Source organism: Rhinopithecus bieti, unplaced genomic scaffold, assembly GCF_001698545.2.
Source record: "Rhinopithecus bieti isolate Rb0 unplaced genomic scaffold, ASM169854v2 scaffold_62034, whole genome shotgun sequence".
In the NCBI taxonomy this organism is placed as follows: Eukaryota; Metazoa; Chordata; class Mammalia; order Primates; family Cercopithecidae; genus Rhinopithecus; species Rhinopithecus bieti.
The window spans coordinates 1,447,818-1,467,743 of record NW_016823752.1 but is presented as its reverse complement, the minus strand read 5'-3'; the positions used below and the strand labels follow the sequence as shown (position 1 = coordinate 1,467,743).

At 41.2% G+C, this 19,926-nt stretch overlaps 1 protein-coding gene across 1 annotated transcript in view; it reads right to left on the bottom strand.

The window, feature by feature from the left end:
- Positions 1–4,921: 4,921 nt before the first annotated feature.
- TUBGCP3 (tubulin gamma complex component 3) overlaps positions 4,922–19,926 on the bottom strand; it is an 80,791-nt gene continuing 65,786 nt past the window's right edge. Inside the window, exons 17-20 of the mRNA XM_017861769.1 lie at positions 18,896–19,031; positions 9,387–9,475; positions 8,770–8,901; positions 4,922–4,963 (exon numbers count right to left, since the gene is read on the bottom strand). Coding sequence (XP_017717258.1) covers positions 4,922–4,963; positions 8,770–8,901; positions 9,387–9,475; positions 18,896–19,031 — 399 coding nt within the window. The remainder of the gene's footprint in view (positions 4,964–8,769; positions 8,902–9,386; positions 9,476–18,895; positions 19,032–19,926) is intronic.

The following is a 19,926-nucleotide window of genomic DNA, read 5'->3' as shown; positions in this document are numbered from 1 at the left end:
TAGAACTAGTTCTGTGGGTAAAAGATACAAAAAGACCAATTTTAACTTTGCATAAGAAAATACTTTGTAAAATTGGCTGAAAATAGTTTAGCTTGCTTCATGAAGATTGGAATCTTAATGCCAAATGTGAGTGATCACTCATTTGTGAAGCAGGAAGGAGCTATCAATTAACTAATTCAGTAATTTTCATTCTGCTTGCATATTAGCATTACCGGAAGGTTTTTTGTAAAGCTACACTGACACCAGGGTCCCACCTTAGATCAATTCAGCAGAACCCCTGGTGTAAAGTCTATAGACACTGATGACTTTATTAAGCAGCAGGGGTGTGAATCGAGACCTTAGCTAAGGTAAGTCTACATAGTCCTACAGCATCCACCCTGTCTGTACCCATGAAGCAAGAGAGTTGCACACAGAATCACTATTGGGCCGGGCGCGGTGGCTCAAGCCTGTAATCCCAGCACTTTGGGAGGCCGAGACGGGCGGATCACGAGGTCAGGAGATCGAGACCATCCTGGCTAACACGGTGAAACCCCGTCTCTACTAAAAAATACAAAAAACTAGCCGGGCGAGGTGGCGGGCGCCTGTAGTCCCAGCTACTCCGGAGGCTGAGGCAGGAGAATGGCGTGAACCCGGGAGGCGGAGCTTGCAGTGAGCTGAGATCCGGCCACTGCACTCCAGCCCGGGCGACAGAGCGAGACTCCGTCTCAAAAAAAAAAAAAAAAAAAAAAAAAAAAAAAGCAAACAAAAAATGCTAGGCAGAATGGATTGGGGGTAATCATGTTTATAGGCAACAAAAACAAGGTGTGCTGTGAGTCCAGCTGCCAGATGCTGGAGACTGCTACAAAGAATATGCATTGCTTTTATAATCCAAAAAATAAGTTATTTTAAATTAGCAGCGAATGATAAGAAAAACAAATGAAAATCTGAGACTATTCCAGCCTTATCTTCAGTCCCACCTTTGCTCCCACCTCTACCCTTATTCCTATCACATGCATTTATATTCTGGCTACAATAAGTTTCTCAAAATTCTGCAAATATTTTAAATAGTTTCACACTCCTCTAATTTCTGTTATTGAAATCAACATCCTAAGAGTAACTTTGCTTCTTTCTGTGCCTGAAATTGTACCTATCCTCAGACAGAGTGGCTACTTTATGATGTGGTACTTGAGTGAAAAGCTTCACTCTCACTGAGATTAAAGGCCAGATTATCTCAATTATTCACCCTAAGGGTTACTTTTGTTATTGTTGTTGTTGAGATGGAGTCTTGCTCTGTCACCCAGGCTGGAGTGCAGTGGCTCTATCTCGGCTCACTGCAACCTCCACCTCCCAGGTTCAAGTGACTCTCCTGTCTCAGCCTCCCAAGTAGCTGAGATTACAGGTGTGCACCACCACGTCCAGCTAATGTTTGTAGTTTTAGTAGAGATGGGTTTCACCATGTTGGCCAGGCTGGTCTCAAACTCCTGACCTTACGTGATCTGCCTGCCTCAGTCTCCCAAAGTGCTGGGATTACAGACGTGAGCCATGGTGCCGAGCTCCCTAAAGGTTACTTTCAATTGCACTGACATTCATGTGCTACATCAAAGCCCCTCCCACCTCCATGGGGTAAAATTTGAAGGAACTGATGGCTGATAAGCCAAGTAACAGATCTAAACTAAATCCAGAAAATGTCATGTATGTGGAAGCAACCAAGGTCATTTAGGTAGAAAGAGAGAAAGTATCATTACAGAAAGGGTCCCCTCAAGGTCTGGAAAGGACAAGCAAAGAAACAGCAAAGACTGCAGTTGAGATGTCCTGAGTGGTGCAGAATAGTCACTCCTGATTCCTATTCAATGTGCACTCTTCATAGATCACAGTAAGTGTTGAAATTGAAATAAAGAATGATTTAGCCTAGCTTTCTGGACTCCATTTTGGTGCTTCATCACCTAAGGGATTTTTTTGTCACCAGTGGAAAAATATATACGTAATTTAGGCATATATGTTCAGGAACTGGTAAAGGGATAAATACTTCTCGGGAGATACTGATTGTCTAGCTTTTCAATTTAAGATCATTTAGCAAAGATAGTAATGGTGAACTCAGTAGTATTAATACCACTAAAATAAAAATACTATTTTGGATAAAAATATTAACTTATTAATTTCTAATTAAGGATGTTACTTCTCATTAAATGCATCATATTAAATCCAGTTTCATTGAAATTAAACATTTATAATATATAGCTAGAACAATATAATATGATGTAATATAAATGAGAAGTCCTAGATCTCGGCCTAACTACCAAACTTTTGCCCTGATTAGCTGTGTGATCTTTGGAAGACATTTACTATTTCTTGATATTTGGTTTCTCTGTCTATTAAAGATAATATTTATTTGCCCACTTTGAGGATTTATTATGACAAAGATGTAAGATCATTTGTGTGAAAATGTTTTGTAAACTCTAGGGATCTTCAAGTCTAAGTTATTATTTCTAGTATCATGACAAGTAATGTAAATTGTGTATAAAAATATAGAATATACTCATACCTATTCTAAAAAAACTAGTTACTCCAGGAAAGCTTTCATCTTTTAATATGAAAGGTGAAAAGTTTACATTTTGATAAAAACCTAGAGAAAGTTAAACTCTCAATGATGGCTTTATGTGGTCAACCAGTTCACTTAGTAAACATAAGTGCTTCATATACCAATTAGATAACAATCTGAAAATGTAGACCTAGCATTGTTGATCTGGTAACTCAGGATTTATTTCTCTTTCTGGGCATAAAAGATTAAATATATTTTTGGAAAAACAAACTTTATTTCCATCTATTCTCCTATACAACATCTATACTATTACAATATTATACCACTCACTATTCTTAAACAGCTCCCCAGGTTTTCGTATATTCACTCCATTACCTATCAAATATCTGCTCCATTTCTCCATGCCAAAAACTGTAAATTTAGTCACAGCATTATGTATTATATTAAAACATTTAAAAACAACATACGAGTCAATCACAGAGACTATCTATTATAGTCCACTCTTTGTTCTCCACTTTTTACCTGAGACTATAACTCATCATTTTTACCTGTGTCTTTATTACTTGATATAAAGGCCACTTTTCTCAATTTTCTTGTAGCTAGTCATTGCTATGTGACTAAGTTCTACTCTTTGGATGTAAATAAAATGGTGTGTGCAACTCGTGAAAAATGCCCTTCCCCATATTTACTTGACTCCATCCTCCTGAACCATGAGAAAGAGATAGCCTGGGCCTGGGATTCTACATTATGTGGTATCATATCAGCTCAGAGCTTCTTTTATTCATGTAAGAAAGAAACTTTTGCCTTGTTTAATCCACTCAGTTTTGTTTTTTTCCCACTTGCGGCCCAAGTTGAAACTAAAAAAATACAGCTTTCTACTTGAGGGAACAGGTTAAAAAAATTAGCCAGACATTAAAAAGAAGTATCCAAATAGAAATATCACAATCTACTAAGTGTAAATACCAGATTATAAAACAGCATTTACAGTATAATCTCATTCTTATAAAAACATCTGAAAGCATAGAAAACACTGCATTAGCTATTGACAAAATTGTCCTTCATAATAAACCACCCCAAAGCTCAGTGGATTAAAATAACAGTGATTTATTCTCAATCACATGTTATTGGTTGTTTGATGATTATTGGCTAACCTAGGCTAGACTTTTTTGAACTTGGCTTCAAGGTGCTGACAGGATTCAGGTCTTCCTCGTGAGACTGTATCCTTTTTGGATCAGGAGGTAGCTTATTTTTTTCATGGCAATGGGAGAAATGTGAGAGCAGTCACATTTCAAGCCACTCCTTGTGTCACGTCTGCTAATATCACACTGACCAAAGCAGGTCACATGGATAATTCAGAAATCAAGACACAGGAAAGAATACACAACCTTTAGTTGGAGGAAATGCATGTCACGTAACAAACACCATAGATATGTGGGAGGGATAAAACATTGGAATCAGTAATTCAATCCTCCACAATCAAAACATTGATATTTTTGATATTGACTGGCAGACTTATAGATGATTTTATTTCCTTTTAGTTGAGGCTTATTTTATCTAATTTAGGAGAAATAAATAGGTTTATTTATAGAATAAATGCATAAAATTAAATTTTAAAACATAACACCCATGCTTCAAGGCTCATCTCAGTGCTACTTTCTCTTCATAGCCTTTTTAGAGACTCCAACAAGTGCTAACATTTTCCTTCTCTGAACTACGATTTATTTCTATTTATATCCTATATATAGAATTTCTCAGATTTTTTTTGAAATTATTATTGGTATTTACTTCCCATTGGAATGTAGGGAGGAGATTATGCCTTATTTAGAAATAGATCTAGGCTGGCCACGATGGTTCACACCTGTAATCATAGCACTTTGGGAGGCTGAGGCGAGCAGACTACCTGAGGTCAGGAGTTTGTGACAAGCCTGGCCAAAACAGTGAAACCCCGTCTCTCCTACAAATACAAAAATTCGCCAGGTGTGGTGGTGCATGCCTGTAATCCCAGCTGCTCAGGAGGCTGAGGCAGGAGAATCATTTGAACCCAGGAGGCGGAGGTTGCAGTGAACAGAGATCATGCCACTGCACTCTGGCCTAGGTGACAGAGTGAGACTCCAACTCAAAAAAAAAAAAAAAAAAAAGAATAGGAAAGCATCTCCATTTTCTATAGATATAGCAAAAGCAGGTAATCAAAACATAAGAAAGGAAGTACTTAGTGAAATATAAAAGCAAATTCAGCACGGTTTTAAAAGTGTATCATATTTTATACCAGGAATAAAAGGATACCTTAATATGAGGGAAAAACTCCTAATGTTTTAAACAAATATCAGTGTCACAGCAGGGATCTCCCGTTCATCCCTTATAACTACTGCACAGTAACCTTCAGTAAACAACTACTGTACTTCATTAATCTTTCTCGTAGTGTGGCATGGAAGGACATAATGAAATCTACAACACAAAATCATTTACATAAATTAAAAATGTATCCACAGAAAATACCATCTATATACCCAAGGCCATAGAGCAAACACATTAAAACTGCCGCAAACAGCAGGGAAGGGGGTAGAGGAATTGGAGTATTGGCAGGGCAGAAGATAAAATTAAACCTAACAAAATATGAGAGGCTTTTCATGGACCACTGATGGCAGTGTGCTATGACTGAAGAGAAAGGTTAATTCTACCCTCTGCCATCTTAGGTTTGAAAAACACACTAACAGTCTGAGGGCAGAGCGGGGATTAATTTCAATAGTGCAGAAGAAAACCGTGATAAAATTCAACACCCACTCATGATTTAAATAAAGCATCTAAGCAAACGAGGAGTAGGGCAGACCCTCTTAGTTTGACAAAGGTCCTATCAAATGTCTTTGCAAACACAACAGCCAATGGTGAAGCAGCAAAGGCATCACTTTAACGCCAGGAATAAGACTGGGGTTCCCTTTGTGCTTAGAGTCAGCCTAGCTAACACTCTGAAGTGTGAAAAAGCAGCAAAGGCAGACTGTGTGGAATGAAAGAAACAAAACTGGTTTGATTTATAAAAAATATGTGCCAAGAAAATATTAGACTAGAAAAATTAGAGATCAAAGTCATAAAATCAATACCATTTCAGACCAGCCAAATTTCTCAAATGTAGCAATAATGTAACAAAAGATTTGCAAGAAGTTTATAGGAGAAAAATGACGCAACTGTACTTGAGAAGCATAAAAGAAACCGAGATAACAGGAAAGGTTCCAAGCCCGTGGTTGGGAAGACACAACACAGTCGATTTGGGGAGAAACTAAGAAGTTGAGTTAACTCTATTTTTAACACAATTTTACAGTTAATGAAGACATTTGCAAAGCCACTTCTCACCACCCATTGTCTAATGGACTAATACTATTCTGCAAAAATATTTTCCGTTATGAAAGGCTGGCGATGCTTTGGTTCAAAATTCATTTGCTAAGTCACAGCAGCACCATTCAGAGCTGAACTAATGTCTGATCTCAAGCGAGACAAAGCTGAAATGAGTATTTGCTGACTGGTTTTGGAACAAACGGAAGCAGGAGAACTCGGTATTGGGCAGTGAACAACCCATGCTCTCTTTCACTCACTACAATGCCCTTATGCAAAATCAGGTCTCCAAAGTACATGGCAACAAAAACAATGTGGACTGATTTGGCAAATGACAGAAGGATGTGATCAAGGGATGCTGTTCCTAACATAAAACCACCACATGATGAATGCAGTAAACACATCTTCCATCTTACATGTTCTCATCTTAGAAGCTGTTCTGTCCTGTTGACAGGATCTTAAATAAGCAACATAAAAGAGACGGTTTAATCTGTTGTTTTTAGTAAAGGTTTCTCTAATTTGTTTCTTTATGTCGTCTAATAAAGAATAATTTACTATCTTTGGAAGAGTTAATCTATCTACAAGGTGACCCACTGACATCGACTTCAAGCTCAGGCTGCCAGGCAGGGCTTTGCTGGCAATCTGTCTGCACACAGCACCAGGCAAGGCTTTGCTGGCAATCTGTCTGCACAGGGCACCTGCAGGAAGCCGTTCTTTGGCAACCTCAGTGGTACCAATTCACTCCAATTCACAGTTTCTCTCAACAATGCACAAACAAAAACCACAAAAACAGGCACAGACTCCAGCTTCAAAATTATATGTATCAGAACCGTCCTGGTTTTCTTAGTGAGTGACACAATAAAAATGTTATACTTAAAATTGCTTAGGTCAATAATGGATTGTTTTAATCTGCTTTACATGCTGGGTTTCTTTTTATTAAAAAAAAACTCATTTTAAACAAATCATCAAATTAAGAGTAAAGCCATCAGCAAAGGCAAGTTCAGAAACGATCATGAAGCCTCTGGCATGACTCCTTCAACGACGTCAGGTGGGACCAACACACACACAAACACCCCACTTCCCAATTTCACAAGAGCACTGTGCTACAAATGGGAAGATTTTTCTCCCCCAGATAGGGTTCTTATCAGTGGAAACTGTCTGGAGCAAAAGCTATGACAATTTATCTTATACAGAATGTTCATACCTGTAAGTGGGCTAAATCTCCTACATTATCTGTCGGCTGTGTGGAGTGTTACTCATTTGCCACAACTGGACTGATACCAGTATGGGTATAGTCCTCAGTAGTTCAAACATTTTCTGAAATGCATGAAATCTAGTGACTGTAAACACCTCTGTAAAACCCACACCCAGGCACAAAATAGCAACTAACACCTACCTGCCAGTCACTGTGGTCAACATTATACTTAAATTATATAATTCTTACAAACTATTGAAGAGACTAGGATCACACCCTTTAAAACAGAACACTGGAGTCAAAAGCTATGAAGTGAAACTCAGCCCTCGGTCTACCTGGCTACAGAGCCCGTGTCTGTCTTGCCATGCAACTGCACCGTGAGACAGGCCACGCTGGCCAAGGGCACATGAGTCCAGGAACACAGAGGTCCTCAACATGTGCAGACGATGCTCATCGGCATCTGCTGAATACAGAGAGGCAACGGCTGGCAGTCACCATGAAACCTTCTGTGGTTTTAGTCCAGTAACATGACCAGGGTTAGTAACAGAGGTTTCAAGGGCCTCAAACCTCAAGATGTATATTTCTTTAATTATTAATTATTCTCAAAGTATTTTAAATTATTTTTCTGACATAATTTCCACATATTTATAAAACATGAAAACATTCCATATAGAAGCAGCTTTGATCTGAACCATTTTTTGACATGTTAGTTCTTTAATAACAGAATTCATGGCTGGTTAACCACATAACTAAAATTTAGATGAAGTAAAGGCCCTGAAGTGGTGTGTTTTCCACTGACAGGCCCCGAGGAGAGTGCAGGCCCAGCTGGAGGCAGCCTCTACCAGCCGGAAACGTCTGTGAAGTCACGGAGTTCATGTCAAAAATGCATTTGATATTTGCCCCCTACTTCACAATATATTTGCTTCAAGTGAAAGCAATGTGGTTCCTTCTTGCCCCAGACCTCAGGATAAAAGCAGAACTCCAGGAAGATTTGCCACATGGAACGTGCAACTTTCAGAACATGGACCCTAAAGTAAAAGAATGTTTGCAAAAAACGTCATACATGTTACCATGTGTTTTGTTTTTTTTTTTGAGACAGAGTCTCACTCTATTGCCCAGGTTGCAGTGCAATGGCATGATCTCAGCTCACTGCAACCTCTGCCTCCCAGGTTCAAGTGATGCTCCTGTCTTAGCCTCCCAAGTAGCTGGGATTACAGGCACACACCACCACTCCCGGCTAGTGTTTCTGTATTTTTAATAGAGACAGGGTTTCACCATGTTGGCCAGGCTGGTCTCGAACTTCTGACCTCAGGTGATCCACCCGCCTCGGCCTCCCAAAGTGCTGGGATGACAAGCGTGAGCCACCGTGCCTGGCCTGTTTTGTTCTTATATTGTGTTGCTTATTTTGTTCAGATATTAACCTCAAAACTCATGATTTTCTCTTTTGAATACCACAATAGGATATCATTATATCTAGAAAATGAAAAGGCATTATTATTTTCTACCATTTTTATATCTAGTTTAGAGTATATTCTTGTTTCAGCACTACTGCACTACTGTTCCAATTCTGTTCAGAAACTGTACCTTCAACATTAAACTTGTAATACAATTATCTGAACTATTACCAAAGTGGCTGCATCAGGGGATTTCTAAGATTCCCTCACTTGACAAGAACCCAAGAAAAGAAGATTATTCTTTTGGTTTCTTATTTCTAAGCAGGTCGGAGTCTTACCCTGGAGTCACCATCCAGCAGGCAGCGGGAGATGATGGTGTCTAAGAACACCTCGTGTGCAGCAATGATGTGATCCAAATCCTGGGCCTGCTGGACTTTGTTCCAAAGCTCATCCCAAGAACATTCAAGCACCTGGGAAACAACAATTTAAAGATGCTAGATAAGCTCATGTTCTTCCTAGTGTAGCATCACTCATAAAATATATACCATCTATGGGAGGCCGAGGCGGGCGGATCACCTGAGATCAGGAGTTCGAAACCAGCCTGGCCAACATGGTGAAACCCCGTCTCTACTAAAAATACAAAAATCAGCTGGGAGTGATGGTGGGTGCCTGTAATGCCAGCTACTCAGGAGTCTGAGGCTGGAGAATTGCTTGAACCCAGGAGGGGGAGGTTGCAGTGAGCTGATATCATGCCATTGCACTCCAGCCTAGGCAATAGCAAGATTCCATCTCAAAAAAAAAAAAGCAAAAAAAAAAAAAAAAATTACTATAATATAGTATATTATATACATACACATACACACACACACATATATACACCCACATATATATATACCATGTAAAAGCCAAGACATGACTTATTGAAACTAAAATCAACACAGTGACCGATGTGTACCTCAAATGTGATGTAATACTGCATCTGATGAATGAAATGGACCATCTCAGAGGCCAAAACATGACACTGGTGCAGCACCCCAGAGAACTCTGCAAGGGAAGAGCTGACATCAGAGGTGCACTGCAGGTACGCTTACCAACAACGTGCTGTTCTCCCTTACCCACCTGCAAGCTATCTGAAAACAAAAAATCAGTCATTTAAATTCTTGACCCCTTAACAGGAAACAACCTCTCCATAACCAATTTCTGAACAGTTCAAGCTAAACGAGAACTGAGCTATCTAACCAAGTAGTACTATACTACTTTACCTAATAGGAGCCTAATAAGGAATACATGAAACAAAATATAATTGTATTTAAAAATTAAATACAAAACATTTATTTTATAATAATGCAGTGCACTGAATAAACAGAAGCTCCGCTTCATGGCTTTACAATTAGTCTGCCTGCTGTGCGTGAAACATTTACTATTCCCTTGCTCTTTGGAGATAAAGGTGATATTTCTTTAAGGAACCGACTGTGGCCTTACCGCCTGTGAGAAAGAGGAGCCTCGAGGGAAGTCAGGGACGAGCTCAGACTCTCCTTTTATCCTTTAGGAGATCACAAACCATCACCAGGCTGGAAGGTCACCACAGAGCACAGTTCTCTGCTCATACTTTTAATTTTTTGTTCAAAGACTATGGCAGCATATTGTTATACTAATGTATGTGATGGCTCAAATCAGAGCTAGGCCCATCAGTGAGGTGATTACAAATCAGAGCTAGGCCCATCGGTGAGGTGATTACAAAAAGGCTTTGTAGCACAGGTCAGCTTGGACATGTTTTGTTACTGCTTCAAATACCCTCAATGAGTTACCTCGATAACGAGATCGAGACTTGCTACTCATGCAGTTATGTGAGACGTCAGTCTTGCCTCTTCTCAAGAGAGTAAAGAAGTAGTGGGACTTAAGCCTCTTTATAGAGGTGTGTAAAAATAACAATGGCAATGCAAACTTTCTAAAACACTCTTTCTGTAAGTTGAAGATTAACTGACACCTTGCAGTTTTGCTGTCTTGGTTTAACACTTGACAGCCTGGTCAGTAGAGAAAAGTGGGAGAGGAGGAGACAGAATTCTAAGCCTTACAAAAATGTAAATCCTTAAACAGATGATCAACTTATACAAGCATGAAATATGTATGTGAATTGCATGAACGCTGTCCGAAAGCACAGATTCCACTAACAGGCAGCATCACCACCCAACCCTCGTGCCTGGTCTCCAGGGATGTGCCGTGCACCAGGGAAAGGAGGAGGGCGCACTGTAGAGGAGGACACTCCTCACCTCCCTGGTGCCTGGGCCTAGGGAAGGGGCTAGAATTCTCGAACACAGAGGCTAGCCAGAGAGGTGTAAAGCAGACATCAATATACATTATATACCAGCACTTACCTAAATGAAATACATGGCAGCCAGTAAGAAAGATGTTTAAAAAAAAATTTCAAAAGACAAAAAAAGAACTTGCTTTTAAAGAGGCAGAAGAATTTTTAGTTAGGGATCATTGGTGGCAGACTTAGACTATGCACCTTTCAGAAGGAGCAAATTCATTTTTTAAAGAGAGGGATGACACACTGTCCCTCAGGCAATGAACAGGCGGGAGGTGGCAACCTAACCAACCAGGAGCTCCGAAGGGCCCTCGTCCACATCCATGTGCCACCCAGCGCCTCACAGGGGAACACACCCACTCAAGTGCTCAAGCGCCTCCCCTGCCAATGGCTATGACTGATGTATCAGAGGCATATCCAAGATTTACTTACAAAGTTTACAACTCTGCAAAGAATCCTCAGTGCTCCTTACATGGCCCCGCAGACACTTAAACACAGTGAACTATAGTGTCCACAGCCATGAGATGCACTTTCAGCTCTAACACCCTCAGAAGAGACCAAGTTGCCCTCAGACCTGTGACATCTGCCTAGCATCTGTACTCATGAGGCTTCCTGCAAACCTGTGACATGTGCCCAGCATCTGTACTCACTGATGTCCCTTCTGGATTCCACTCCACAACTTCAAGTATATCCAGGCTGATGACATCTAAAACATTTACCTCTAGATCTATCTTAAGTTTAAGATCAGTCTAATTAATGGCCTCACAAGGTATCCTAAAAAATACCTCAAATTAGCATATTTGAATGGAATCATTATCCCCCCAAAAGAAGCTCTTCCTCCAGTGCTCCCTGGGTGATAAAAGATGCCACCACCCACCAGGTCCTCAAGTCAGAGACTCAGGTGCCACCGAGATTCCAACCACCTCCTGGCCTCCGTACACGCATCACCTGGTCCTGCTGGCGCCACAGGCCAAGTCGCCCTGAAATCGATTCCCTTCCCTCCATCCCCGTGTCTGCTGTAACCATAAAGGCCAACGTCACTGCACACGGATTATTACAACTGGCTGCCCTGCTAACCGCCACGGTCGCACCCCAGGTTCATTATTCTCAATGACCTGACTCCAGACCTTCAGGACGTGCTCCCAGTTGGGCTCCCCAGCCTCATGTTGGCAGCACAGTCCCCCTCCCCAGCTTTGCCAAACATGCTGCTCTCCTCCCCACTGACCCAAACAGCTCATCCTCACCTGTTAGGGGCCAGGCTGGACACTATCACCTCTGGAGCCTTCTGGAACCACCCCACATCTGTCAGATGCCTCATTTAAACATTCCCATGCCACTTGGATTTTCCCGTATTGACTGACTGTAAGTTCCTGTGTAAATGTCTGCTCTGCCCTAACAGGCCACGAGCTGCTTAGTCACAGGGAGCTGGTTTGTCACACCGTCACTGGGAACCAGCAACAGAGAGCACTAAGTGGGCCCTCAATGATGATTTCCTGAAAAAAATGCGTGATTTGGACACTCAACGTCAGAGCAGGCAGTCTGCATTCCTCCAGATCTTGAGTACTCAAACTCACACCTTTCAAAAGGTTTCTATAAGCAAGGTCAATTTAGCAACAATGTGAATATAGGTGTTCTTTCCTTTTACAGTCTTAAAGTAGTACCAGTGAATATAGTTCTCCTTCTAGAAAAATCACCTTTTACTGTGTCTACAACGAGTACAGAGGACAGCATCTCCAATGGTCTTCTCTTAAGACAAAGCCCCGTGACAGTGAGAGACATCTGGTTGCTGCTGTGAGGATGCTGCTACTGAAAAGAAACCTGGTGAAATCATCCACATGACAGAAGTCTGAAATCCCTACAATACCACAATTATTTTTCTTTCCCAAATGAGAGATTAAACACTATAGAAAATAGTATTTCTGAACTTCTACTTGCTCTAAGGCTGTAATGACTATGAACTCAATTCACAAGGCACAACTAGTCCTTTAGTTCCTAAAAAATTCCATTTACACCTGCCAACATGCCAAGGATCTCTTTACCCAGCACTCTGAATACATATTTTAGGAACGTGTTTTAAATGTGTTTTTATGGCTGACCCACAAGTAACTATACAATTATAAGAATCCCAAAAGCAAAGCAATACTGGCAATAAGGTCCAATGAATACAGGAGGCACACCTCCTGCAGGGCCGACGCCACACTGGACCGCCAACACACAAAATTGGGTGGCCACTGTCTCCTCCCGCTTGGGCAGGAGCTAAGCAACAGCTCTTCTGTAGTTCTCCACTGACCCCTAAAGGCTGTCGAAAGAACTTCAAGTTTGACTCAAACACTGGCTCTTAAGGACTAGTTCAGGCAGGCACCTTCCACCAGAACCCCTCACATCCGGAGATGCCCCTAGAGATAGCACTGAGTAGTGCTGAACATTGTATTTGTTTTTTTTAGAAAATACCTTAAAACAATTAGTTCACAATTTCAAAATCACCTCCTCAACCCATATTTATAGTGATGCTACTGTATTTAAAAGTGACCTTATCAAAGTACCCATCTGATTTATTTTTCTCAAGACTAAGGATCCAAACGACATTTGTTAAGAACTAGGATTGTTTTCAAAGTCTCTAACCACCTGTAAGGATCTCATCCTTACATCATCTGCATTCCTGCTCTTCCAGGCAAGTAACCACGGCAATGGTGAACTTGGGGGCACCCACCACAGGCAGGTGCTGTTCCAAGTACTTTCACTCAGACTTAATCCTGACAACACTAGGAAGTAAGTGCCATCAACACCTCATCCCCCCAGATGAGGAAACTGAGGCAGAAGATCAAGATATCAGCTGAGGCCATACAATCTCAGAGACAGGTGGTGGGGTGGGGACGCCCCCAGGCAATGTAGCTCTAGCACCTACAGCTCAGCTTCAAGTTTCTATCAGTTGGAGCCAGGCACAGAGAATTTTTTTTATCTGTATTTGTATGTTTCACTAAGGATCCAAAAGACTTTTGTGAAGTATCTTTTGGATCCTTAGTGAAACACAGAAATGATGAGTGAAACATACAACAAATACAGCAAGCACACATCCTGCAGGGCTGAGGCCACACACTAAGGATATAAAACACAAGATACAAAAACACAGATAGATACACACAGAAAATTTTAAAGAGAAAAATTTCAACTCATCTTTTATCATTCACTGAGTCTAAGACACTGTCATTTGTAAGATGAATCATTACTATATGAATCATCAAGAAAGTAAAACAGTTGCCAATCACACTGACAGACACCCTGACCACAGTCCTGTGCGGGAAACACCCTCTGAACCCACTGCTCAGATGGGCCCCTCACGGGACACTGCTGGCCCGCGGGCACCTGCCTTTCCTGGGAAGATAAAATCTGCGGTGCTGCTTTACATGGAAAGGTGGTATTTTGGTTCTTCTCTCAATAATAATTATGTGCTTCATGGATTTCAAATTTATGCTCCACTGCTACTTCTACACTTTTCTGCAAACACAGTAACTCTTCATTTCATAACAGAGCCAGGGTGGAGCCAGGGTGTAATCTTTTTGAAGGCAATGAACCGCAGCTGTGGCCAGTACTAAAGGCTATGCTGCCGGAGCACAGAAACCAGCTCCAGTCACCAAGAGGAGCTGGGGCCAGGTTTACACAGCTGCAGGCAACAGGAGCCCTGCAGCTCAACAGACTTTAAGACACATTGAGAACATGAAAACAATGTGTATCTTAGAAGTAATAAAATATGTTTGAAAGGAAAACCAAAGCAAAATGTAGTATGAGCTGTTAAACCTTGATTTATCTTATTTTTCAATATATTGGGCCTAAACCAAATGTGGGCCAATCCAACCTTTTCAGATTCTGGGTCTCAGGCTGCTCTCCAATATACACTAGAAAGGTTTGACTGTGGTATCTCCAAAGTGCCTTCTACTTGAAAGCTTCCTAATTGCAAGGGACCTGCTGGTTTAGATGTGGCCCTATCAAGCTATTTCCATGGCCAGACCCTGCTCTTCGACACCTACCCCACGAAGCCTCATTTAGACACTCGCTTTCTCGAGAGCACATTTCATTCAGTGGGATTAGAAAAGATAAAGGAAAACCTGTAACTTGCTATCATTATATTTTAGACAAGAAATAATTTAGTGTCCAGTGTACAAGCTCTAATTTTAAAATGTAGTAGTATTTACATCTCATTTTAAGTGAGTGGAGTTCCATTATCTTCAACAGTGACTGAGCACAGCAGCTCACGCCCATAACCCCAGAACTTTGGGAGGCCAAGGCGGGCGGATCACTTGAGGCCAGGAGTTCGAGGCCAGCCTGGCCAACACAGTGAAACCCCATCTCTACTACAAATATTAACACAAAAAATTAGCTGGGCATGGTGCACATGCCTGTAATCCCAGCTACTGAGGAGGCTGAGGCATGAGAATCGCTTGATCCTGGGAGGCGGAGTTTGCAGTGAGCTGAGATCACACCACTGTACTCCAGCCTGGGCGAAAGAGCAAGGCTCTGTCTCAAAAAAAAAAAAACCTCGGGCACAGTGGCTCACCCCTATAATTCCAGCCCTGGGGGAGGCCGAGGTGGGCAGATCACCTTAGGCCAGGAGCTTGAGGCCAGCCCGGACAACATGGTGAAATCCCATCTCTACTAAAACTACAAAAAAATTAGCCAGACGATGTGGCAGGCACCTGTAATTCTAGCTACTCAGGAGGCTGAGGCAGGAGAGCAGCTTGAATCTGGGAAGTGGAGGTTGCAGTGAGCCAAAATCACACCACTGCACTCCAGCCTGGGTGACAGAGTGAGATTCCATCTCAAAAAAAAGGGTAAACATAAATCTCCACAACCACTGTTCCCTGAGAACTTCAGGGACCATTTCAGAGAATTAATATTCTCTTAAGAGCCCTCTAAAAACTCACCGTCTAAACATTAATTTTTGTCTCAGATGAGTAAGTTAATGTCTTAAAACCAGAGGAAAACAAAGAAAGTGTTATTTCTGAATCAGACTTCTATTGGAACCTAACTACATAAATTTCATCTTGATTCTTCATGAAAGATGAACGCATCCTTGTTTTCCCTCAAGAACGTAAGAGATCGATTTTATTTCTAATAAAGACCAAAAGCAAATTATTTCAATGACACTGTTTTGAAAGGGGAAAGGGAGGGAAGCTGAAAGAGAAAGAAAAAGCCTCCATTCGTTCCGTCCCCACCCCACACAGAGGCTGAGAAAGAATACAGGCTCAGTTACCTGTATTGGTCTATTTCATTTTGTGAAATGTTATCTGAAACATGAATTTAGTTTCCAGCAGTAGAAATATTTTTTAGATTAACTGAATCTAACAAACCATTTTAGTATTAGCTGCTGTGTTTTGTCCAGCTGACTGGCAAATACATAAAAAACTGCTACCATCCAGGATTGGTAAAGGCAGGAAGAGCAGACAATCTTACATGAGGAATAGGTGTGATCTTCCTGGTAGACCATGATCAAAAACTCCTGTCCCCGGCAAAGGACTTTCACATGTAACTACTTACTGCACACGATGGAGCAAGTTATTACTTAGACGAATATTGTTAAAACACTAGGGTAACTGCTGACACTTTAAGTAAGACTAAGCTGTCCTTTGCACACCACACCCGTACGAGGCCCCGTGGCAGCTGTTGATGGGAGCTCTCTACAGGGTCCATGTGTAATCTGCTTCAGATTTATAATTAGCAGGACATTTCTAACGGGCTGGATTAGCAAGATCAGCTAGCTGATTTCTGCTCATGAAGTTGCTTGGCCATGAACTACTTTAAAATACTTTTTTATTAAAGGTAAGAACACAGACACCCCAACAGAAACACAGGTAAAACAATTCCTGAAAAGGGAATATGGTAGTCCCCATACAGTTTCTCTTTATGCTGTTTGTCACCTGCTGTCAACAGCAGTCCAAAAATAGTACATGGAAAATCCCAGAAATAAACAATTCATAAGTTTTCAACTGAGCACTGTTCTCAGTAGTAATGAAATCTCACACCATCCTGCTCCATCCTAGCCAGGAAGTTAATCAACCCTTTGTCCAGCAAATTCACGGCGTATACACTACCGCCCCCTTAGTCACTCAGTAGCTGTCTCAGTTATCAGGTCAACAGATCACGAGAAAAAAAGGTGAGTATAGTACAGTGAGATCTTTTGAGAGAGACATAACACCCACATAATGTTTGTTATAGTACGATGTTAAAATAATTCTATTTTGTCATTAGTTATTGCTGTTAATCACTTAATGTGCCTAACATATAAGTTAAACTTTATCATAGGTAAGTACACATGGGGAAGAGCAGTATAGGTAAGGTTTGATACTATCTGAGGTTTCAGGCATCCATGGGGTGGGGGGAGGGTCTTAGAATAGATCCCCCGTAGATAAAGGGAATACTACATAATACAGCAAAACAAAGAAAAAAGAGGCCAGGCCTGGTGGCTCATGCCTGTAATCCCAGCACTCTGGAAGGCCAAGGTGGGACGATCACTTGAGCGCAGGAATTTGAGGCTAGCCTGGGCAAAAATGGGGACCACATCTTAAAAATAAAAGTGCTTACCCTCATCAATCATTTTAAAAGCATAACATTTAAAAAGCATAAAAGTTGAAATGAACTTCCATTTTCACCTATGAACTGATAATTTATTTGAATTAATAGCCAGTGTTAGCAAAAACAGTGATATAGACAACTTTCCACAATACGATCTGGGCTTACTGAGATGTGAACTAAATTGGTGCACATATCCCAAAAAGTGATCTGATAATATCAATACAGTTAAAATATGAATACTTAGTAAGTAAAAAGTAACTAAATTTCAAACTGTTAAGCAAGCAGTTCCACTTCTATCTATTCTCAAGAAATATTCAGAGAGGCATATCAAGATACATTTACAAAAACATGCATGGCATTATTTATATTAGCAAAAAATTGGAGGAAAAAACATGTCCAAAGAGAAATGATGAAATGATATGTACATGAGGTAATATCGTGCTATTAAAAATGGTTCAGAAAAAGTTTCAATAGCGAGGGGAAAGGCTCAGCAAAAGAAGCTGGAGTTAAACTCTGTGAAGCAGGATCCTAGCGATATAAATAAATTTTATAAATAATAAAATATACATTTTCCCATACATAGAAAACTGATCAAAAAATTTATTAGTTATCTCCAACTAGAAAACAAAACTCATTATTGATATTCAATACAGTAAGAGAAGAGCAAATTGATACAGATGTTGCTAAACTGATAATCAGATCAGAAAACTGTAGTGCGACCAGCCCATATTTCAAGTTGGTATGGAGCTCAGCCTTCGCAGAGGCTTACTTTGACATGTGACAATGACAGCATCAGTTTGGCCTAGATTCACTATAAGACGCTGCCTCGTGAAGGGGGCAGCCAGGAACTGATCTACTCAGTGGTATTCATAAGAAGACACAGGGAAGGAAAAGTGTAGGCAAGTAAGTACATATCCAGTTAAAACAACTCTGAGCGAGGGATCCCGCAACCATGGTGAGAGGGAAGGTGTGAAACTGTGGAGAAAGGAGACCCACAGAGCCCCAGGCGTGCATGCAGTCCTCTCAGAACGGCCCTCCTCCCGCCTCCCCACCCGCCCGTGGCAGCACATTCACAAGAAGGGCACCCAGCCCACAGTCATCACTGCCTTTAAAAGAAAATCTCCCCTTTGCTTCCCTCTCAGCTAATTCGGAGGATTCCTACCATTCATTCCCCACTACAGTCAAGTATCAACACCTAGTAAAAACTGACAGTTCTACGTGTCAGTGTTGGCTCAGACAGGCAACTCCCTGTCCCACAGCCTTCAGCGGGGGTCACTATTCTGGATCTCTGGTAGCTGCTCAGGGACCAGCCTCTGAGCTGGTAAAGAAGCAGAGATCATGAACTGCTTTCTCCAAACAACTGCTCTCTTTTTATTCCTAATAATTACTTTTCACCAAAGGATTAAAGGCATGTACCATTTAGTTCTTCTTTAGAGACGTACCTACTGAAATACTTTCTCAAGGGTGCTGACCAAATCAATTTTATATAAAGACTTCAAAATTACTTGTAATTTAAGTCATTCAATGTTTACTGGGGGCTGGACGCTGCTGGGAGTGTGTGCGGACCTGTGATCGCACAGAGGGCTCACCTGGCATGTTCCTCAGGAGCTTTGCATTGCACATGTGTCCCTTCCGTATGTCGGTGAGAATGTATTCCATCCGCTTCGCCCTCCAGAGGAAGTTAAATACTCTTAGGTAGTGGCTCATACATTCTCGAGTAAACACCTGGGATAACAGCAGAAGACGAGTTTATAGTATTCCCACATAAGAATCCTCTCAGTACAGGTCTCAATCTTTTTTTTCAAAAGGTACATTTTAGCAAACTATCATAATATAACAACCACACTGATGACTTACATGCTAGGCAGCATGCTAAGCAAACTCACAGGAACAGAAAGCAGGGAAACAGAGGCCTAATGTTACACAACTTGCAAACAGTTTATCAGGATTTTCAATCCATTTTAGACTAGTCTAAGCCTAATCTAAAATGTGGACTCTTCACTACAACTCCCCCCAGCCCGCCTGAGGGATCCGTGAGGCAGGGGTGCACTTTCTTCTGTAACAGTAGCTCCTAAGGGTGGTGAATCTCATGGAAGGTAGGCCTAGAAGAATCTCCAGTCTGAAAAGAATCCTTCAGGTTATTTTCACCGATTTACTTTTATTTTGGGTTTTTGTGGGGTTTTTTTGAGATAAGAGTCTCACTCTGTCACCCAGGCTGGAGTGCAGTGGCAAGAGCTCGGCTCACTGCAACCTCCGCCTCCTGGGTTCAAGGAATTCTCATGCCTCAGCCTCCCGAGTAGCCAGGATTACAGGTGTGTGCCACCATGCCCAGCTAATTTTGTATTTTCAGGAGAGATGTGTTTTTGCCATGTTAGCCAGGCTGGTCTCAAACTCCTGGCCTCAGGTGATAGATTTGCCTTTTTAAAATAAATCTATGATATAAACTTTTTTCCTTGAGTCCTTCTACTAAAGTAGGGCTTTACAAACCTAAACATTTAACAATACTGCATAAGCAATTGTTTATGTACATGGCATGACACCTTTGACACTCTTAATAAGATCTGTAATACTATGAAATAATTAATTATCTGTTCTCTAGGCAATGTTCAGTTTACCTATT